Below are 21,959 nucleotides of genomic sequence, written 5' to 3'. Positions count from 1 at the left end.
AAGTAGTTAGATTAGCATTAGAGGAAAACAATATTATTCACTGTTACACAGTAAGAGAAGATCTATATAATATCTTATGATAATACATTTTGCTGCCATGTGTGAGAAGTCGTGGAAATGAACTAATTAAATTCACTCATGTAGTGTACGTGTACAATGTACAGTTCTGAGGTAATCCTACTTTACACGACTGTTTCCATTTTATGTTACTTCCACCATTAAAACGCTGCTTATCGGCCTAGCTAACGCTTCCCTTAGGCTATCGTAAAACAGGTAGTGATTAGGTAATTAGCCTACACTTTTTACTACCTAAATGCTCTGATTTTTTTTGTCCCCACGAGTGAAATTAGCTCTGACATAGATGAAACTCTCCCTTCCACCGTCAAACCTGGGTAGGCAAACCAAGGAGACCTGTATATTAACATATTCTAATCTTGTTTAAATAGCACATTCTGTATCCAATGAGAGTAGCGCTATGCTAATACTTCGGAGCAGTGGAGTAAATAGGGGGGTGGGTCATGAGGTTTTCTTTTTTTTTTTTCGTGCGTGTATGTGTGTGTTTTTTGACCAGCTGAAAATGGCGGCTCGAAGCGTCGAATCGTCTTAACTTTATCGCACAATAATAAACATAACAATATACACAGCTGTTATCACATAACATGGGGAGAAACTTTTCTGAGAAGCCTCAGATGCTCTAGTTGGGAGAGAGCTTTGACCAGTACGGCTAAAAGGAGTTAAAACGCAGAGGTAATGATAAAGAAGCTTACAACTGCTGTATAGAGGCTAATGTCAGCTAGCTAGTTAGCGTCAACGGTAGCCGACGACTCAAGAAAGGGATTGTCAACTGAGCTAGTGTACGTTAGCCGATAACGCCAGGTAAACATCGTCAGAAAATAGACACATTGTTTCGGCATGCTCCTTTTAAAACGCAGTTTCTCTCGGCGGCTCTTGTCTTCACAGTGTGACGCAAGTTCAGCGTAAATGTTTTGTGTTGCTAACCTTAGCTCTCTGGCTAATGCAACACTGTTGGCTAACGTTAGCAGGGATATGTAGCTAGGCTCAAGTCAAGGAGAGGTGTGTGTTTGTGTCCAACAAAATGTAAAAACACACCGAAACGTTTCACCCCATATTGGCAGTTTAATCTGTGTAATTTAACGCTGCTCCCGGAACTTTGTTTTTCTTCTAGATATTATGGACGATCCTCATACACGCTACAGCAAACGCCTGGTGAGTAACTTAACCAAACTGCTATCTCCCCAGAACGCTTGTTTTATGTTTACTATGCAGTTGTTGGGTGTTTTCATTTATCGAAGATGTTTGCGTGTCATGTTCGCCTTTTAAGACACACTAAGCCGTGTGTATCATATCGTCTTATGTGACATGAATGGCCCACTTTACTGTGGCACATCGCTCCGTGTCAGTGGTCCTCTCAGTTTTGTGTGCCACCATAATGAGGGCAATGAACTTGTCTGAAGACGTCGGGTTCACGAGAAAGTCAAGTTCACCGTCTAAGCTGACAGCATTTTCGCTGACGTCTTTGTTTACCTCCTTATCACCTTATCCCCTTGTTGTCAAGTTATGTACCCAGTGTTTTCGGAGGTAAATATTGATGGCTCGCGGTATCAGTAAAATTGATAACTAAGTATATATGTGAAAAGGTTTTTCCCTGCCATTGTTGATAGGTTTGGGAAATGCAGGCCAGGCCTATTTGTTGAACACACTGAAAACTCAATAAAAGCACCCAATACATTGATGCTAACTAATAATGCTTTGATACCTCATGTCTTTTTTGTCACTTTATATAAAAACAACAATGAGTTGCTCTTTTGATATTGAATTGTTTTCAGTTGCAGTAAGTACGTGCTGTACAGTTATGAAAGTGAGGAGAATCAGAGTTCAGTAAACCACATTTGTGGTGAAAGGTTGGGGGTGGGGAGATTTGAGAGTGGGGGCGTTGTGCTTGATCCATCTGTCTAGCCAAGCAGTTCTGCATAGGATGAATGGCAGAAGGGGGGGTAAAAGGGGGGTGGTGTGTGGAAGATTAACCCTTGCCATTGTGGTGCTGTATTGTTTGGTTGCCATATGAGCTGATTTGGTAGCTGGCTGACTGATCAACTTGTATTGATTTATTGTAATTTTATCCTTGTCATGGTTGAAAGCAAGAGATTGTCGCAAATGGCAATTTTCATTCCTTTTTTACCACTGAGGTTTAAGGGACAGCTCCCATGGGTGTCACCTAATATCTTTGCAATTAGACTCCAGTAAGAACATTTTAAAAATACAGCAAGCAGTTTTGTATTTTTGCATCAAAGTTAGATTCAAATGAGTTTGCTTTTGGATATGTATTAGAATCAGTTGTTCTGTACCTGAGTTTTCATACAGAACGTAAGTGGCTCGGGGGTGCATGGAGGAATTACAGAGTTGCTTGACTAATTTGAAAAAAAGACAAAGCAAAGAACAAATGAATCAAATAAAAGGAAAAATCAAGTAATCTTTCAACTGTTGAAATCAGACCACCAAAAATAATAAGTAAATGGTTGGATCCTTCAGCTTTTGTCGGCTTATGTGACGCTGTTATGCTTTGTTATGCCACTGAAATGTCTTCAGCGCAATAAAAGGTTCCATAATTTTTGCTGCCAGTTATTCCAGCTCTCACCTGTTCTTGTTCTGTTGCTTACTATAAACCATACTATTCATCTCTGATGAAGAGCTTAACATAATCCTTCTCTTGTCCTCAGCGTACTGGTACGCGGCGCCGATATCAGGACGATGGAATCTCGGATGACGAAATCGAAGGGAAACGAACGTTTGACCTGGACGAAAAGTTGCAGTGCGTCAGGTTTAGCTCTGACTTGATCAAACACATGGAGGGTAAAGGTGAGAGGTTTTAATAAGCAAGTTGAAAGACATGTTTGGAATGTAATTTCAGTGAAACCACACCTGAACAGATGAGATAATGACTCCATGACTCTAATGACTCTTTCTGTGTCTCCTTTTTAGATTTTACATTTGAGTACATCCAGAGAGAAGGACTCAGGGACCCAATTGTCTTTGATACCGTGGAGGGCCTTGGCATACAGTGAGTCACAATCTCTCACTTTTTAATCACAGCTTACATTTTTTCCTTAACACATACCATTTTTTTTGTTTGTTATGTGGAGATATTGTAGTTTAGCAGCAGTACTTCAGTAGTTTTAAATGAGTTCAAAATCAGTGCCCATAAATGTATTTGTATGGGTAAATGAAGGAAAGATTTTCCTTTTCAAAAATTACAGGACTTTGCCTCTCTCTTACAGAATGCCAGACCCTGATTTTAGTGTGAGTGATGTCAAATTGTTTGTTGGTGAGTTCCTGTTTTATACCCTTTCAAGAGTAAATAGCTTTACTTTTTGTCCACAAAATTTAACACACCTAATACCCCTAGCTGGTTGAGCCAGGTAAATCAGCCAGGCCAATATATTGGTTGATATTAAGTTAAGGCAGATGTGTTGGTGAATATGCTGGCCGAGTAGTCACAAGAACTTGCTAGAGTGAAATGTTAAGCTAGATCTGATTTCATTCAGAAACAGTGTCACTATCACATGGCTTACTTAACAGAGAACATGGACAAGTTTAAAGTTTTTATGTTTTAAATAGTTACCATCAGCCAATGTATTGTTATTACACTTATTAAACCCCCAAATATCAATATTTGTATCTGTATGTAAAAAGTCCACTGTAAGACAGCCTATGTTTCCTGGACATCTAAGCAATATGATTATGATTATTATCACTTGTTGAACCCTTTTTTAATTCTGTTGCAGGTAGTCGACGCATTGTAGACGTGATGGATGTGAACACCCAGAAGGGAATTGAGATGTCAATGGCTCAGTGGCGACGCTACTATGAGACACCGCCATCAGAAAGAGAAAAACTCTACAATGTCATCAGCCTGGAGTTCAGCCACACGAGACTGGAGAATCTAGTCAAACGACCAGCCTCTGTGAGAATTTTGCTGTTTTCACTCCTCTTGGTTTTAAAACAGTTCCTGCCTCAGTGGTTATAAATCTTTGCTTGGTTGTGCTACTGACATGGTGTCCACATACAGAAAGTGCTGTCAGTTATCAGGAACTTTCTTGAGTTTGATAGACACAGTTCAAATGTGTGATTTCTTCAATTTTCTTCTCCTTATTATCAGGTGGATCTCATTGACTGGGTGGACAACATGTGGCCCCGCCATCTCAAGGAGAGACAGAGAGATTCCACTAATGCCATCATAGACATGCATTATCCCAAAGTACAAAAGTGAGTAAGCTACAAACATATAACATTTGCCATGCTATAGCTAAGATACCACGCTGATCACATCTCCTCCATGTTTATGTCTTAAATACCGTTTGTGTTTCTCCTGTTCTACTCTGCTTCTCAGGTACTGTCTCATGAGTGTGCAGGGTTGCTTCACAGATTTCCACATTGACTTTGGAGGCACTTCAGTCTGGTACCACATCCTGCGTGGAGAAAAGGTCAGTCTGTGTGTTTTGCCATGTAAGAACAGTGGATTTTTTTATTATTATTACTTATTTATTTATTTATTGATTGATTTATTGGCTGTCATTAATGACCCAGTAGAAGCTTCTTCACCATAACTTCTTGTAAATGCAGATGACATTTTACTTGTGACCCTGCAGGTATTCTGGCTGATTCCACCCACACCACAGAATCTGGAGATGTATGAGAACTGGGTTTTGTCAGGAAAACAGGGAGACATCTTCTTGGGGGACAAGTGTCACGACTGTCAGAGAATAGAGCTCAAGCAGGGAAATACCTTCATAATCCCCTCAGGTTTGTTAGTGTAATATCCCAGTGGCACATATATACGTTGAGTATATATAGTTCTGTATGCTGACTCTACCATAATATGCCTAAAGCATCCTGTGTCGTTTACGTTGTAGGTTGGATTCATGCTGTGTATACCCCAGAGGACACGTTGGTGTTTGGAGGGAATTTCCTCCACAGCTTTAACATCCCCATGCAGCTCAACATCTACAGCATTGAGGATCGCACACGAGTAAGCAGAACCTCACATTCACTATAGCCTTCTCGCTGCTTCTTGTGTATAAAACTGTCCTCTTGCAACACATTGACGATTGTTTCAGGTTTTGTGATTATGCACGGTATGATTTATTCTGACAAATAACTCACTGTAGAAAAATTGGTGAGAAACTTTAATTTTAGTTTTTAAACTCTTAAACTCCATAAAGGAAGGGATGTACTTCTCCCCCATTACCAATTCAACAATCCAGTCCAACAACAGTGCTCTCTTTACCTTAAATTTTTATTTAAGGTAACATGCGATCAGGGATTGGCGGGGACTGAATTCATTTAAATGACATTGAAAAACCCCTTCATTTTAGAGTGAAGCTCATGTGGACTTGTCATGTCATGGTTGATCGGTGCCTCTGTACGTAAGGCTGCTCAGTTCTTAGACAAATATGAGTAGTGTGCCTCCCACTTCTTTGATGCAGCAAGTGGACGTGTGAGTGAGACTTGTGAAGTCACACAGTATTGAGTCACCTCCAGAAAACGTAACAATCCTTGGGAGACGAAGCAAATATATTTTGTGCATTTTGCTGTGACACAAGTTTGATTGTACTTAGCTACAACACACATTTTAAACAATATCACTGCTTAGATCAACTGGGTAAGCTGCAGCCACAGCACATTTCCTCCTGCACCTTCCTAGCAGAAATACAAACCACAGTAAAGGTGTGATGAAGAAGAACTGCCTGAGAGCAGTTTATTAAAGAATGTATTTATGTATATTTCAAAAACGTAACCAAAAAGCAACACAGTATAGGTTTTGTCGTTTGCAGTAATATGTTTAAGTTTTGTGCTCTAATGCAGTGGTATTTGACTAACCAGGGTCTTGAAGATGCATCTGTTCTAAGATGTTTCTGTCCTCCTTTAGGTGCCATCAAAGTTTCGCTACCCATTCTACTATGAGATGTGCTGGTATGTCCTGGAGAGATACCTTTACTGTCTGACCAACATCTCCCACCTCACTCCTGAGTTCCAGAAATACTCCCTAGGCATAGGTAAGGACAGATAAACACAAGAAAACACGGCTGTTCTCATTTTCCCCCGTTTTCCACACAAACACAGTTTATCAATGAACTTCAACTATTGTGTCCCCTGTCTTTTCAGGACTGACCCCAACTGACCTTGAAACCTATGATCATGCTGGGAATGGCACCTCGAATGGAGTTGACAGTGACACTGAAAACGAGAAGGTCGAGTTCGAGGAAGAAAAAGTCAAAGAAGAAGAGACGGCTCCGATGGCTCAAGTTACCGCACCTAAGCACTTGCTGACGACTTTTGAGCTGGAGGGACTGTGTAACCTCTTGGGGAAGCTGGAGGAGCTGCCGTCCCACAAAAAGTGTGTCCCTGCGGGCATCAGGAACCCCACAGCCCTGCTCAACCACATGAGGGTGGGCTTCGCCTAAATTCCTTGTGCATTTCATCTCACAATAAACTCATTCTGGCTATGCTATATTCAAAGATCAATTGAGTTTCTTTGTCCTACTACTCCTTCTTTCTTCTACACTTGTCCAGGCTGTTCTGAAGGAGCACGCCAATGATGACCCCAGTCTGGCCTACACCGGAGAGCCCATTGTCAAGTGGCCCGCAAGGGTAGGTAGAGAACTATTGTTCACGCTCTGCATCTAGCTGTACATAGAAACATACTGCGCCGTAGAGATGATGAAGGTAGCGATTTGTTAGCAGAAATTTAGAGTGAAATTTTGGTGCTTCAATTAGTTTTAACCTTTTCTTACTGTATATTTAGTATACAGGGCAGGTTTGTTTTTTTACTTCTGCTATTTACGGTAATCACTTTTTTTTTTAATGTTATTATAGAAATAGTTGTGTATTGTTAAGCACTTTATTCTGGCTCATCAAACATGGCGCAAGCCTGTTATGTGCTTACAGGAGGCGATTTTAACCTGTTTTTGTTTCCTGCTGATATCCCTTATTCAGCCACCATGGTACCAGGCCCCAGCTCCTCCTCCCACTGTCCTTTACCGTCCTCGCTTAGGCCCCACCCTCCACAAATCTCTTGGTCAGAAGCGCACCAAACGCTCCTCCATCTCGGCCCTGAGGCGCAGACGGGTCAGGTGCAAGCGCTGTGCCGCCTGCTGCAGGAAGGAGTGCGGCAACTGCCATTACTGCCACGACATGAGGAAGTTTGGTGGGCCTGGACGTATGAAGAAGAGTTGTATCATGAGACAGTGTCTAGCGGTGAGTCATTGTACCCATTAAGGATCCATTAAGGTTTTTTTTTTTCTGGCCAGTATTAATAGTATTCCAGGAGACAGATATTTGATATTTGGAACCGGTATTCATTTGCATTAAAAATAAAAATCGTGGTGTCAAAGTTTAGAATAACCACTGAATGCTTAAGTACTATTTTTAGGTACTTTTATTTTTGCTTGAGCGTTTCCTTTTTCTACTTCGCTATACTTCACTACATTTCAGAGGCACATATTGTGTGTTATACTCCACCACATTTATATGGTAACTTTAATTTATAGTTAATTTGCACATGCAGATTATTAATATAAAATATAAGTTGGTATTATATATATTACTTCTATAATAGATAATTATTTTGAATTTACTTATTGTATGCCAAGCAAACAAAAACATCCAGAAAACCCACACTGATAATCAGAAAAAGATGAAAGATGAAAATTACATTTAATTAACAGACAAACCAATAATCAATCTATCCCTAAAATCATTCTCTTGCTATGTGTGGAACTAAATAGTGCTCCCCATCTGTACATGTATGCACTGTGTATATTGGGGGAAAAAGTGCTGACCAGTAGCACCAAACTTGACTTACTGATGTCAAACATAATGTTGTTTATATTCTTTTACAACACCAGAAATGCTGAACATTTATTATTCCCTGCAGCCTGCATTGCCGAACACAGCGCGATGTGCCATATGTGGAGAAGGAGAATCAGATGAATCAAATCCGAGCACTCACTCACTCATGGAGTGCTCCGTCTGTTCGCAGATTGCCCATCGTCAGTGCATTAAGGTAATCAGACATAGTGATGTCTATAAATGAACACATTTCCCAATGATTGCAGGGTTTGTTTTGCTGCCCACAAAATTGCATCTGTGGCTCAAATATAATAGTTGCTGTTTCAGACTTTTAACTGTTCCCTGTTTCAGGAACCTGGTGAGGGGAAGATCAATAAGGATTTGCCCAGCTGCTGGGAATGTCCCAAATGTTACCAAGGCAAAGACTCAGCATCAGAGGTAGCAAACACACACTTTTCACCTTTATTTCTCTCTCCTTGTGGTCACAGTTCAGTCAGTCCTAGAACATTTTTCCTTTCTCTTTTTTCAATAACTTCCATCAGTTGCCATATGGTGTGTGTTGATACTCAATTAACAGTGTCAGTCATTCATCTTCAACCCCACCTACTACCTCCCCACAACAGTCTTCCAGCGACGAGGGAAGCGAAGAGTCAGAGGGCTCAACCTCCTTGCCGCCGTCCAAACTTGCTGATCGGGAAGGGATCGGTGTAGGTGAAGGGGTGAGACGAGGGAGACGCAGTGGACCCACATCCCTACCCACAGCACCGCCACCTTCTCAGAAACTGCTGCTGCAGCATCAACAGAGCCGCAAAAGAGCAAGTGCACTGGAGCTCAGACTTAAGAAGAGGGTATGGTTGGAGAGTTTAACTGTTTGTAAATTACTTTTTTAAATTTAATTTTGCAAGGTTTTCGTGATCAAAAGCAAGTGGGGACGGATAAATAATCTTCTGCGTAAGGGGTAAATTGATTTAAAGCATTGATTGATTGTTCTAAAACAGTTGGACATTCATCCTGTCTTGCATATTCTATAAAGTACTTGGAAGTATTGCATGAGTGATGTTTCTGTCTTAAAGTTTTAATTTTAGTTTTAGAATCCTTATAAAGCCTCAAGGTTCAAACTCAACTCAAAATTCAGCTCAAGATCTTTAAACTGTTTAAAGATGGGGGGGTCACCCTGAAACTCCTTAGACATAAAATAGTGGGCAGAAACTTTGTGTGTGTGAAGTTTTTTTTTTTCACTATTTGACGTGAACTCATTCCAAAACCTTTTTTCTGTCTATTGCAGATAAAACTGGAGAGAAACAAACTCTTAACAGTAAGCAAGTCAATTATTTCTGTGTTGTGTTTGAGTAACACTACAGTGAATATGTAGTATTACTCTAGGAGGTGGTTTCATCCAAATAACTTGGTTTGTTAAAGATGCATTTCAACCATGATGGTGATTATGATGGCGATGATGATGTTTTGTTGTTGTTGTTGTTTTTTTTAATACAGTTAGCACATGGGAAGTTAAACACCAGTGTAATTGTGATGCAGCAGTCAGTTGTAAAACATCATGATTCATGATGACAGTCTCTTGTAACACTGAATTTATTGTGTGAAATGCGCATTATCTCGTTTTTATTTGCCGTTCTTTTTGCCCTTTCGCTCCCAACAGAAACAGTCGTCTTTAGATAGCTCTCACAGGCTGCTGGGCTCCAGGGTGCTGTCCCGGATGCGGTCCCCAGCCAGCAGCCTATCTCAGGGCAGAGGCCGGGGCTCCACCTGGGCAAGTGACCCCCCTTACCATAGCTCTCCAGGAGGGGCTGGGTCCTTTCAGCAGTCTTCCCTCGGTTTGGTACTTGAGCCCAAGGGAGAACCTCGCAGGGGGAGGGGAAGAGGGGTGAGACTGCGGGGAGGAGGAGCAGGAAGAGGAATCATAAGTGGTGGAAGCCATGAAGAGTTGGATGAAGAGAGTGAGGACAGCAGCAGCAGCAGCAGCACCAACAGCAGCAGCAGTGATGACGAGGAAGAGGAGAGGGGGCATAACAGTGGGAGGGGACTGGATAAAGAGAACCAGCCACAGTCCAGGCGAGGAGAACGGGCAGCCAAAGAGAGAGAAGAGGTAGGGGGTGAAGTGGCCAACCAAAATGGTGCAGAGGAGGATGACGAGGAGGAGATGGAGCAGAACAGTCAAACAGGGGAGAAAGATGGCTCGTATCTAAAAGTGACACTCCAAAAACCAACCAGGGCCAAGCGGGACCCATCAGCAATTGTTCCCAAATTAGAGGCTGTCGCCACTCAAACTGCCACTTCCACAATACACAACCAGACCAGAGCCCTTGTCAGACCTCCCATTAGAAATCGAGGACCCTGTCCTGATCTGCACTCCAATAGGCACACACCACCACACACTCGCAGTGGTCACACTGTCACTCGTACCTCCCACCTAGAGAGACTCGAAGCCTCGAAAAGAACGACGGCAAACAGACCGGCTAAACTGAACAATGGCGCCTCTTGTTCTTCATCTTCTGAGCTCCCTCATGTCCGCATCCCTCTGTCTGCCCTGCAGGAAGGGGGGAGTGAGGCAGACAGAGAGAACGGTGGGAGTGGGCCAGGCTGTGAGAGAGAGGTGTGGGTGTCTGTCTTCCGCTACTTAAGTCGAGCTGATCTCTGCGTGTGCATGGCTGTCTGCAAGAACTGGTACAAATGGTAAGACAAGATGTTTTAGTTCTTATGTCTTTATGAACGAAAGCAGTGTCTTACCAAACCTGCTATTGGCAAAGAGAAATGGAAAACATGTAGGTACATTTAGATACATTTAATTAACATTTCTCATATTATGCTGTTCGCCTCATTTTCAAGTTGTAGACACAGATTGTGAACAGGATTTTTGATCTGAATTTGATAAAAGCCTATCAAAGTCCATTTCATATATTTGCATTGTGTCAGTGGATCCATATCACTTTGTACGTAGTAAACTAGGTGAAAGGATGTGTTGTTCATGAGTATGTGTGCTTGCTTATAGGTGCTTAGATAAGCGTCTTTGGGCACGGATTGACCTGAGCATCAAACGCACAGTTACTCCTCAGGCCCTAACAGGCATCATAAAGAGGCAACCGGTCACACTCGATCTCTCTTGGACCAACATCTCTAAAAAGCAGCTGAACTGGCTTGTTGGTCGCCTTCCTGGTATGTAAACACAAACAAAAGATTCATAGATTTAATTTTGTTTTTTTGTTTTTTTCTTTAAAAAAGAAAGATTCATTTATTAGTTCACCTATCCTTATATGATCACATTGTCATATTTACTCAGTTGATAGTTTTAGAAATCCCAGGCTTTTCAAATGAATTCTGAATTAGTGATCTTTGTGCCAATAAGTTTTGTTCCCCAGCACATATTGAACTCAAATCTTAACCTGACTCTGCAGGGCTGAAGGATCTGATGCTGGCAGGTTGTTCCTGGTCATCTATTTCAGCTCTGTGCTCTTCTGGATGCCCTCTCCTACGTTCTCTGGATCTGCGTTATGCAGACGGGGTCAAGGACTCTCAGATCAGGGATCTCATCACCCCTCCAGGTGAGGAAAGAAAAGCCTTTTCTTCCTTTATATTCCTTCCATTCTTCCCACATAACCCCTATATCTCTGTTCCAGGCTGTGACAATCGCAGTCAGTTGCGGACCATGCACTCTTTGCGACTAGCAGGCCTAGACATCAGCGACTCCACTCTGCGCCTGGTGATCCGCCACATGCCCCATTTAACAAAACTGGACCTCTCCCATTGTAACAGCCTCACCGATCACTCCATCAACCTGCTGACTGCAGTGGGCTCGTCCACCCGAAACACGCTCACAGAACTCAACCTGGGAGGTGAGAGATTGATGGGAAGAGCTAAAAGGGAACATAGAAAACTATTAATTTTTGAGAGCCTGAACATGTTAGACTATTTTTTTTTTCCACTATATTAATGTGCCTGTGTATCCGTCTCTTTCCCAGGCTGCAGTAAATTGACAGACACGTGTTTAAAGTATCTCCGCCGCCTCTCTTGCATCTCACTGCTCGACCTGCGAGGCTGTAAAGGTGTTTCCCGTAAGGCCTGTGAGGCCTTCATCTCCGAGCTGTCCGTCAACACGCTCTACTGCCTCTCAGATGAAAAACTGATCCAGAGGATATCCTAAACACTTCCCTCCTCTGACTGCGGAGGTGATTTGAGGTGCAAAGGCAAGAGAGCTGAATCCGATGTGAATGTGTGTGAGAGGAGAAAAAGGACACAGACAAAATTCACATGCACCTGTAACACGTGAAGGGAAGGGCGTGGTCTAAACTGCGAGTGTCTACTCACTTAACTGGTGTTGGTGGACGGGGTTGTCACAGCTGGATCAATGTTTCAACATTATATACATTTATTTTCCAGTGTACCTAAAAAAAAAAAAAAAGACTCAGGAGCTTTTTTTCTGTTCTTTTGGGAACTGATGGTGTTTGGGGGAAAAGCAATTTTTTTTTATTGCCAGGAGTGGGAGAAAATGGACAATTAATTAGCTGCATCCTACACGTCCTTTGGATAACCAAGCATTCAGCTCTTCTTTGGACGGATGACAGTCTCGACTCTCATCCTTGAGAGAGATAAGCAAAGACTTAAAAGTTCCATCTATGAGCTAGAGCTGCTGTTTGGCTGATAAAGTAAAGTCTATTTATCATTTGCCTAATTTTAACTCATTTGATTTCAGCTACATTTTGGTGCTCCAAATAGATGGTAATTTTTTTTTTTTTTTTGTCAGATTCAAGAGGGCAAGTGTGAAGTGTTTGATGAGTTACGCTTTATGCACAACATCTATGCTTTGGGATTTTTATGTTATTTTTTTTTTTTAAGTGAGTGGCTCGAACAGCAAGTGTTCATCAGTTCAGCTTAATAAGGCACTTGAGTGCAACAGTAGTCCAGTGGTGTACTTGACAAACATACATGGACATTGAGTGACTGTGGTATAAAAGGGTAAATAGACAGTGTGAGAAGGCAATCGACATGGCAACAAGACCTCACCCCCTCAGAGGGCAGGTTGCATTAAGTGTACGGGCTAAGCCAAGGATTAGGTGTCAGATGAATGGTGCATCTTCAAACAACCGTTAGAATTCAGGTGCTATTATTTCCAAACTCCTCTAGGCTTTGTTTTTGTACAGAGACAACATTTAGAGCAAATGTGTTAATATTCTAGATGAAACTGCTCCCCACCGCTCTTTGATACACTTTTTGCTTTTCCTGGATGAAAAATGTGACTATCTAATTTTCACCGAATTTCATGACCTTGTCCAATTCAGTGTAGAGATGTATGATTTTGTGTGGGCGGGGTGTTGCTCATTTCTTTGTTCCCTTCAAAGTGTAGTGGTTCTGTTTCAGCGGTCCCCTCACAGTCTACTTTCTGGGCCATATCCCTTCAAATGAATATAAGTATATAAATATATACTTTTGTGTAAATGTGTTCTCTCTTTTCGAGTATAAAAACGGGAATCTTGTAGCATTGTAATTATTTTCAGAAGCCTTTTTCACTTTATGTTATTTGTGTTATTTTTCAAGAAAAATAAAAAAAATGACAGACGACTGGTAACTGTCATATCACTGAAAATTAAGAAAATGTCACACAGTTTGCACTACTAGTGTTGCTCTATTTCCCTGCTTTATTTACTATAACAACACAAAGATCAGATCAAATATCTGCTCCTCCCTGGCTCCACCCAGCTTCTCCCCATAACCTGGAAATGGAAAGGGACGCCTAAATAAATAAATAAGGGTGCAGCTGTTAATAGACCTCATTGCAATTGTCCTTGTGCTGCATTTCGCACGGGAACACGGCGGACTTTGTCAGATGTGGACTGGTGTAATGATCGTCAGCCGTTGGCAGGACTTGCGTGCTATCGGCAGCAGCTGTCACCAACGTTGTATCGGCTCGTCCTTAACTCGGCTGACCTGGATGTGAAACTGGAATAAAGGCCGTATCTTATTTCATTTTGACAGACCATAACAATCCTGCGATACAGACGGGACGGTTGCAGTAGCAGGGGAGTAGCTAGCTAACTTTATCAGCCAGCGATTTCGCCTATACATATATATATATAGAGAGAGAGAAATATACATATATATTTTTTTTCTCAAGAACACAGCCAATATGACAACGTGAACGAACATGGGAGGTGCAGTTTTGGCCGGCTAAATTAGCTGTCTTGCATTGTGACCAATGGAAAACAGGTGTCGAGTGGAGCAGGAAACAATGTTGTTATTAGCCAGTTAGCTGACGTTAGCTCAGCTAGCTGTTAATTAACGTTATCCACACCAAATTAGTGGGCTGAGTTAGCCGGGCTAACTCAGCCCCCTAATTTAAATAGGCACGCTCGGTCTGTGCCTAACGTTAACTTGGGCATATTTGCTTAGTGACAGGTTGTTATTTTTTTTTCTGATTAATTTTTTTAAGCGAAGCACTTTAAGCGTTTACCATTTTTCTGCTGTTAACTAAGCTAGCTAGCTAACCAGCTGTGCCGATCAGCCTCTGCTGTGGTGTCACTGCAATCTGTTGGCTGCAGAAGTCATATTGCAAACATAGCTTTACTACTGTTAAACTGTTAAGCGCACGACAACCATGGCTCAAGAAGAGTTTCCTCTGCATTTTCTGGTCTGGAATAATCAGTATTTGGAGCTAGATCGAGAGCTACAGAAGAAAGGGGTAAGTACGGAGGTTTATGTTGCAGCTGGCAGATGATGGTTTCTTTTACAGATGCGTTTGTTGGGTCGCACTGCATTGCGCTGATGCTGCTTCCTTGTTTGGTTCCGCAGCAGGATGTGGAGCGCCTAGATCCGAGGGGGCGCACCCCGCTGGAGCTGGCTGTGTGTCTGGGCCACCTGGAGTCAACCCGGGTGCTGCTCAGGCACTCCTCAGACCCCACGCACTGTAACGCACAGGGTTGGACCAGTGAGTGCTCTGCCGTGTCGTCCTCTTTCATACAGGAATAAGAAGCTCCCATTGTCATTAAATGAAGATGCATGTTTCAGTCTTGCAGGAGGCGGTGAGCACCGGGGACCCTGAGCTGGTTCAGCTGGTGCTTCAGTACAGAGACTTCAAACGTGCCACAGAGAGACTTGCGGGTATCCCTGAGCTGCTCAGCAAATTGAGACAGGTAAAATCAATAAATAAATAAAACATAAGCTTCCAGGTTTACCTGATGCGGTGGCCACCCCTCAAGATTTTTTGAATTTGGAGGGCAAAGTTATAGGTTGGTCGCTGTATGTTCCCAACATGTTCAGAACTTTCAAGCTTGATTGAATCAGGATCCACACATGCAAAAAAACAGAGAGGATTCTCACTGGAAGGCTTTTGTCGTCTTTGTTATAATAAAGTTTCCTTGGTGTGTTCAGGCGCGGGACTTCTATGTGGAGATGAAGTGGGAGTTCACCAGTTGGGGTGAGTGTGATTCAAGAACAGGTTTTCTCAGAGGTCAGTTTCAGCTCCACATTGGTTGGACAGCTCCCCTGGGAGCAGCTGTCGCTCCGCAGACTTTGAAGGGCATGACTGTTTCTCCCAATAAGAGAGTGGCCCATACACAAGACGGGTTCATCTGAAAATGTAACCCGTGACAGATCACCAGCATCCTGGCCAAAATGTTATTTGCGCTTTACTCAAATAGCACTTCACTCAGTGATGTATGGTGGTTGCTTTTTTTTCTCACTCACGTAAACATTTAATTACATTTTACATCAACTAGTATTTACAGTAAACATATATAATTTCCCCGTTAATGTTTCTTAATGTGTATTCTTAAGGATGGCTAGTGAATTAGCAATGCGTGAAATTTCTAATAGTCAGCCGTTGTTACGGGTCCGTACAAGTCCCTGTAATACTGAAATTTATTGATTTCCTGCTGACTTATTACCTTCCATTCATTTAACTGTGGCTTTTATCCAAAGTAACTGACAATAAGTGCACCATGTGGATAAAACACGATTGCAAGGATCAACCACGTACATGAAACTTCATCAGTTAAGCTGAAGTACTACCCCAAATCAGTTAAGTTGCACATCATTTCAGCTGTGCTTGTTACGATTAAAAAATACAGTTTGGTTGCATTTTTCTTGCTCTCTTAGCTTTTTTTGCACCATTATTAATAGTATCTTGGCAGGTATCTTAGCTTTTAGCCCACAAGCAGCAATTTTAAGCCATTGCATTTTCTAAATTGTGCTCAGTCGTTTGTCTTTTGGCCTTTTTTTCCATAAGCTACACGAAAAGTGAAAAAAACTAGAAGAATTATTAGTTGCTGCACAATGTAACAAGCTATATGTATAAATTTTCCAGAGAAACATCACATCTTTCCGTATTAATCAGCTTTTCTTTTCTCTGTCCTTCACACACTCCCTGTTTGGTTACCTCATTGTCTCTGCCTCTTTGTCTTTTGTCCTTAACACTTCTTCTTCAACCTTCCTCTCAGTACCCCTGGTGTCGAAGGTATGTCCCAGTGATGTCTACCGGGTGTGGAAGAGCGGCTCATGTCTCCGTGTGGACACCACCCTTCTGGGCTTCGAACACATGACCTGGCTGAAAGGACGACGCAGCTATATCTTCAAGGGCGGAGGTGTGTATTGCGGTTAGATTGATTATGGGATTTCATATTCATCATTTTTCCATAGCAGTTGATCCATAGTGTGTATGCTCCTACAACTGCATCACATGTTCACACACAGCTAAGGTTTATTATGAAAACTTAACATGGACCCACTCTGAAAGACCACTATAGCCTTATATGTGGCAAAAACGCCATGCTTTGAGTCATTGTGTAATACTAGCGTTTTCTTCTTGCGGCTGGACATCCACTTCTTAGATGATGGGGCCGTGGTGATGGAGGTGGACCATGAGAAGCAGGTGGTGTATACAGAGCCACTCGTGTTGTCTCCCCTCGACGCGCCCTCCCTCCTGGCGGCTATGCAGCCATCGCAGGAGAACACAGCTCAGAGACTCACATCGCCCATCGTCTCCACGCACCTCAACACGCGCAACATTGCCTTTGAACGGTAAAAACCGAGATCATTGAGGTTGCACTTGATTTGTTTGCAGGTCAGCTGCAGATATCTGCCTCATCGTGCTTTTTTGGAGCTGCCTTGCTTTATCTCTTTGCTTGTTCAGGAACAAGTCGGGAATCTGGGGCTGGCGGTCTGAGAAGAGTGAAGTGGTCAGCGGGTATGAAGCCAAGGTCAGTGGCCACTGAGCCAACCTGGTTCAGATGCCTTTTTTTTTCCAGAAAAAGCACCAGTTCCACCCAGTTCCTTATGTGTTCAAATATTGGTCCAAGTACGCATGTATGTTTAGCATTAGAATTCTATTCTAATTCTATTTAACAAGCCCCATGTGACATGACGTAAGTTTGTGATGACGACCCTGATACATATGAACCCCTGGTCTGTTGGTGCCTTTGTGACTGTCTGTTTGAACTACACACAGACACAGGACTGGTCACACACACACTGTTGAGTTGGCTGAATTCACACAAAATCCAACAAAACAACGTCTTCTCGCATTTAAAGGACAAAAACAATGTCCTTTAAAACCTAGCAGCTGTGAAACAATCAGAAAATGACATAGTATTTCTCTAATTCACTGCCTTGAGAGGGGGTTTTTGAACACAAACATTTAGTTTATTCGTGGTCGTCGTTGGGATTGAAAATTATTTTTAAAACTGGGAAAACGGTGTGAGAAGTTACAGGCTGTACATGTTTTCTCTGTCAAAGATAGGCCAAGAGAGACTCTTAATCCTGAGACGAGGCCACAGTCTCAAATACTGCTGTTTACGCAAAATAAATGCTTTTATTTTTTAACCCAAACAAATATGTACACGCAGTGCATAAAGGTGGATCTTCCGGCAGCGGAGGGATTACTTTGTGTGTCTTCTTGTTCAGGTTTACAGTGCTACCAATGTGGAGCTGGTGACTCGGTCAAGGACGGAGCATCTGTCAGACCAGGATAAGTCTAGAAGCAAAGGTGAATACACACATGCACAGAGAAAATAATTGCAGAGAATAACTGCAGAAGATTAAGTTCTAAGAAAATGAGATAAACAAAATGAATCACTTTGACTCATAGTATGTCTCTTATATTATATTGTTTTCAGATTGATGATGTTGATGATATCTATACATTATTCCCAGGCTCAAAGACTCCTCTGCAGTCCTTCTTGGGGATTGCTGAACAGCACACAGCTCACAATGGGGTAAGAGCATCCACAGCTTCACATCCTCCCACACCACCCGCAGCTTCCTTTGATGAGCGCCGTCACTCATAACTCTCTCTCTCTTTGGTTCTCTCAGAGTAATGTGTCCCAGTGTGCCAGTCCTCACAACCCCACAGCCATCACAGCTGAGGAATACTTCAACCCAGAGTTCAACCTGAACGGCAGGGACATTGGACGTCCCGTCGAGCTTACGAGCAAAGTCCAGAAGTATGTTGCAGCCATGGAAACGCACGGCGTTAACGCTCAGCACTTGAAGCTCTCTTTGTGGACAAGCTCGCTCAAAACGATGGTTTTCTGCATCTTGTCTCCTTTGCCGTCTCTGCCTCCTCCTTCCAGGTTCAAAGCAACACTGTGGTTGAGTGAGAGTCACCCTCTGTCACTGGCCGAGCAGGTGACACCCATCATCGACCTCATGGCCATCTCCAATGCCCACTTTGCCAAGCTCCGTGACTTCATCACTCTGCGTCTGCCGCCGGGATTCCCCGTTAAGATCGGTGGGTATCAGAAGTCACACAGTGTGTTTCATTTCCTACACACTGATTCTCCACCAGATCCCGGCCTGTTGGTCTGTGGCTGTAGCTTGTTATATTGACATGTTAGAACTAAATCAATTAAATACAATAAATAAAATGAGAAGTACAAGCTATTTTATTGTAATACTTTCTCTGTGTGGTTCACGGTTCTCCTCTGCGCCACCACACATCTTTGCATTCATGATTCTCACTGTCTGTTTCATTCCCACTTGCCCACTGGCGCTACAGAAATGATCAGCCATTTAAATAATCTTTTCAAAAACTGTCTTGTCTGCTTCCAGAGATTCCCCTGTTTCACGTGTTGAACGCGAGAGTGACATTCAGTAACCTGTGCGGCTGCGACGAGCCGGTCAGCTCTGTGACGGTTCACAAACCAGAGGGCTCCGAGGAAGCTGGTGACTGCTGTGATATTCATTTAGTTTCTTACTTTGAGGTTTGCTCTAAACGTAATGTGGGTCTAGTTGTTTCCAAACAGAACACAGGTCTGAAAATATATATTCTTTTTAGCTTTATTACCTTTTACTTGCTGGTACAGTAATGTTGTAACCCATCGTCACCCAGGTCAGTCTCTCACTTCGTTCCACTGTGAGGTGGATCCCTCCGTGTTTGAACCGCCGGCTGACTACACCACCCTTGGTCCAGGCCGCAGCGAGCCAATGAGGGATGAGGATGACAACCTGTTGCAGTTCGCCATCCAGCAGAGCCTGCTGGACGCGGGCACTGAGAGTGACCAGGTTAGATTTACGTGATTCTTCCCTTTATTTTTTTTTTTAATCTTGTCATCGTTTACAGTGTGACAGCTTTGAAGTTTATCGGCCGGTTGATTGTATTCCGCAATAATTGATTAATCGATTGGTCGACTGAAAGATGATTAGTTGCTGACTATTTTGAGAATAGATTATTTGTTTCTGTAATTTCTAAAGCAAGGAGTTAAACAATTGCTCATTCATTAGATGTAAGGTTTTGCTGTGAAATGTTTTTGGGTTTTGGATTGTTGGTTGTACAAAAGAAGCAATTTGAAGACATCATGTGCACCCTGGGAAATATTGATGAGCAGTTTTTGTATTTTTTTGGGACATTTTGTAGACTTAACAAAATAATCATTAGCTGCACCCCTAATTCTAACTAAAACCAGGAGTCCTGATGAATTTCACTCAAGTGTGTGGTTTTTAGGTGACCATCTGGGAGGCCTTGACGAACAGCCGCCCGGTGCTCCAGAGCCCACTGTACGAAGAAGACTCTCAGCTGGAGAGGTGAGCTGACCTTCAGATTTCAGCTTTCTGATTTCTCATAATTTTTTTCCTGTCATTTCATTAGGGTTTCTAAAAGTTGTGTGCCATGAGCAGATAACAACAAAAGAATAATGAATGAATGAATATAGTAGAATTTAGTAGAGCCTTGAGGCTGTCATCAGGGCGGATTAGTTTATCTTTGTGTGGCTTTGACTAGAAAAAGGGAAAAAGGAAGGGTCCCAGATGAGAAATAGAAGCATTTGCGGTTGTGACTGTAAACCATCATGTGGTTTAATTCATAATATTTTCTTATCCTGGGACAACTGTGGCTTGTGAAGTAATTTAATTAAAAGTCTCTAAATAGAGTTCAGTGATTAGCTTTTACTCTCCACCTTCTCCTGGGAGCCGCAAATCACAGTCATCCTGTAATGAAGCCCGGCAGTGAAACTTTCTCGTTAAGACATCGTTTGATTTAAGTCTTAATATCTTAATTTCTTTCCTTTCTCAGGGCAATCCAGGAGTCCCTGTCCATTTCATTGGCTAGCAGGGAGGGGGAGGACAGGGCTGACCCCAGCCAACCGTCCTCCATCTCCCCTTTGGACCCCACCGCCAACTCCCCTCTCTCCTACAGCGCAGTGACCGATCCACGGTTGTCAGGACACTTTGATGTGGCGTCGAATTTTGACGAGCAGCTGCGTATTGCCATGGAGCTGTCGTGCCGGGAGCAGGAGGAGATGGACAGGTGAGGTGGGAGGAAAACAACACGGATGTCATGAAAGTCTCCCAGAAGCCAAGCCAGAACATCTCGAACGCCCCCTGGTGGCCAGAAGTAGTATAGGTCATAGATGGCTTCTGTCATCTTGGCTAGCTCTTATCACAGTGATTGTGCACACTCGTAGTCTCACCTGTGGTCAGTTTATTGTTGCCAGTTCACCTGACCCACACACACGCTAACACCATACCATGTCTAGTGCCAAGACTTTTTGTGTTTTGCGGTGTCTTAGATGAAAGTTTTCTGTGGACTGCGGTGTGTGGGCTTGAGAAAACACACACGCTGCCTGCTTCTTCCCAGCTGAATACTGGAATATTGAGATTACAGTATTTACAAGGAACTCTGCCCCAAATCTACTCTTCTTTCCTGGACAGAAAAACCTACAGACACCAAATACATGTATTTTTATCACATCTGTTTATGTGTTTACTGTAGTCAGTTTTATATACTGAAAGGAAAACACCTTCTCCAAAACCTTGTTGATGTTTGCGCGCAACTACTGTACCTAAATACTAAAGTCAGGCATTACGATGACTTAATTACAATAATATCAACCATCCTCTGACATCAAGAATGTTAAGAATGTTAAGTTTTTTGTTGTGAAATGAAACATCAGTTATGGTCAGGAATCTGTAATTAAAATAATTATTATTAATTAATTATTAAAACAGTAATGAATTCCTTCAAGGTAAAAGTTTTAATACAAATAAAAATTGATATTTCTTATTTGTGTCATAGGCAGCAGAAGGAAGAAGAAGAGGAGCTGCAGAGGATCCTGCAGCTGTCACTCACCGAGAAGTAATGTCACCAACAGCAGTGGAGCTGTGATTTTCACTGGGGAACAATCCTCTTAATTTATTCTGTTTTTATTTTTATTTTTTAAATCCTGAGATGTTAAGTTATTACAGATATTTTATTTGTCTTTCTCACATGAAGGCTGCTACAACAGAGCGTAAAGGACCAGAATATAAGAAGTGAGAGTGAAACAGGTACTCCAATACACACTACAGTGAGGGAGGAGACAAAAGTCTTTGGATTTTTTATTATTATTATTAAGATTTTTCACAGTCTTGCTGTCTTTTATTGAGTGATGAATGATCCTTAAACTTTAAACCTATAACATTATCTGTGATAAATATGAAAATATGAAAATACAATCTTGATGGAATAACTATGGAATAAAAATATGATTATAACATTTGAAACCTTTATGTTGGTTTACTCATATGTGTGAAAAATAAAGAATTACAATCCACATGCATTATGTCTTATATTGAATTCTTTTCAACAAAAGAACAAATTCCACTGTTCGATC

General features: G+C 42.2%; 2 protein-coding genes across 10 annotated transcripts; both read left to right on the top strand.

Moving 5' to 3' along the window:
* Nucleotides 1-346: 346 nt before the first annotated feature.
* On the top strand, nucleotides 347-13,440 carry kdm2ab (lysine (K)-specific demethylase 2Ab). 7 transcript variants are annotated; one of them, XM_046405655.1, is made up of 23 exons: nucleotides 347-392; nucleotides 1,187-1,227; nucleotides 2,739-2,877; nucleotides 3,001-3,079; nucleotides 3,297-3,343; nucleotides 3,804-3,982; nucleotides 4,178-4,284; nucleotides 4,409-4,502; nucleotides 4,668-4,821; nucleotides 4,932-5,047; nucleotides 5,948-6,074; nucleotides 6,184-6,467; nucleotides 6,592-6,669; nucleotides 7,015-7,275; nucleotides 7,955-8,083; nucleotides 8,221-8,307; nucleotides 8,493-8,717; nucleotides 9,155-9,184; nucleotides 9,527-9,973; nucleotides 10,421-10,560; nucleotides 10,877-11,040; nucleotides 11,280-11,717; nucleotides 11,844-13,440. In XM_046405655.1, the coding sequence occupies exons 1-23, from the start codon at nucleotides 362-364 to the stop codon at nucleotides 12,023-12,025; spliced, it is 3,579 nt and encodes a 1,192-aa protein (XP_046261611.1). In that variant the 5' UTR covers nucleotides 347-361; the 3' UTR covers nucleotides 12,026-13,440. The 7 variants fall into 7 exon arrangements, with proteins under 7 accessions (XP_046261611.1, XP_046261610.1, XP_046261612.1 ...); XM_046405654.1 differs by having other exon boundaries at nucleotides 9,527-10,560; nucleotides 11,280-11,426; nucleotides 11,502-11,717; XM_046405656.1 differs by lacking the exon at nucleotides 9,527-9,973.
* Nucleotides 13,441-13,605: 165 nt separating this feature from the next.
* On the top strand, nucleotides 13,606-21,905 carry ankrd13d (ankyrin repeat domain 13 family, member D). Of its 3 annotated transcripts, none has more exons than XM_046405658.1 (17): nucleotides 13,606-14,557; nucleotides 14,671-14,803; nucleotides 14,884-15,008; nucleotides 15,247-15,292; nucleotides 16,314-16,457; nucleotides 16,704-16,893; nucleotides 17,006-17,072; nucleotides 17,776-17,857; nucleotides 18,025-18,086; nucleotides 18,184-18,314; nucleotides 18,444-18,601; nucleotides 18,922-19,035; nucleotides 19,202-19,374; nucleotides 19,814-19,893; nucleotides 20,381-20,614; nucleotides 21,383-21,442; nucleotides 21,581-21,905. In XM_046405658.1, the coding sequence occupies exons 1-17, from the start codon at nucleotides 14,474-14,476 to the stop codon at nucleotides 21,729-21,731; spliced, it is 2,034 nt and encodes a 677-aa protein (XP_046261614.1). In that variant the 5' UTR covers nucleotides 13,606-14,473; the 3' UTR covers nucleotides 21,732-21,905. The 3 variants fall into 3 exon arrangements, with proteins under 3 accessions (XP_046261614.1, XP_046261613.1, XP_046261615.1); XM_046405657.1 differs by having other exon boundaries at nucleotides 13,608-14,557; nucleotides 14,668-14,803; XM_046405659.1 differs by having other exon boundaries at nucleotides 13,611-14,557; nucleotides 14,668-14,803; nucleotides 21,383-21,905.
* The last annotated feature ends 54 nt before the right edge of the window (nucleotides 21,906-21,959 follow it).

The sequence above is a fragment of the Scatophagus argus genome, chromosome 12 (assembly GCF_020382885.2).
Source record: "Scatophagus argus isolate fScaArg1 chromosome 12, fScaArg1.pri, whole genome shotgun sequence".
Lineage (NCBI taxonomy): Eukaryota > Metazoa > Chordata > Actinopteri > Scatophagidae > Scatophagus > Scatophagus argus.
This window is presented reverse-complemented; position numbering and strand designations above follow the sequence as displayed.

Coding starts and splice junctions, on each gene's coding strand:
- kdm2ab (XM_046405649.1), top strand. CDS start 362: ATGAAACTCTCCCTTCCACCGTCAAACCTGG. Junction 4,285..4,408: donor CATTATCCCAAAGTACAAAA/GTGAGTAAGCTA, acceptor TCTGCTTCTCAG/GTACTGTCTCATGAGTGTGC. Junction 6,670..7,014: donor TTGTCAAGTGGCCCGCAAGG/GTAGGTAGAGAA, acceptor TCCCTTATTCAG/CCACCATGGTACCAGGCCCC.
- ankrd13d (XM_046405657.1), top strand. CDS start 14,474: ATGGCTCAAGAAGAGTTTCCTCTGCATTTTCTGGTCTGGAATAATCAG. Junction 19,036..19,201: donor AGAGGGCTCCGAGGAAGCTG/GTGACTGCTGTG, acceptor ATCGTCACCCAG/GTCAGTCTCTCACTTCGTTC. Junction 20,615..21,382: donor GAGCAGGAGGAGATGGACAG/GTGAGGTGGGAG, acceptor TTTGTGTCATAG/GCAGCAGAAGGAAGAAGAAG.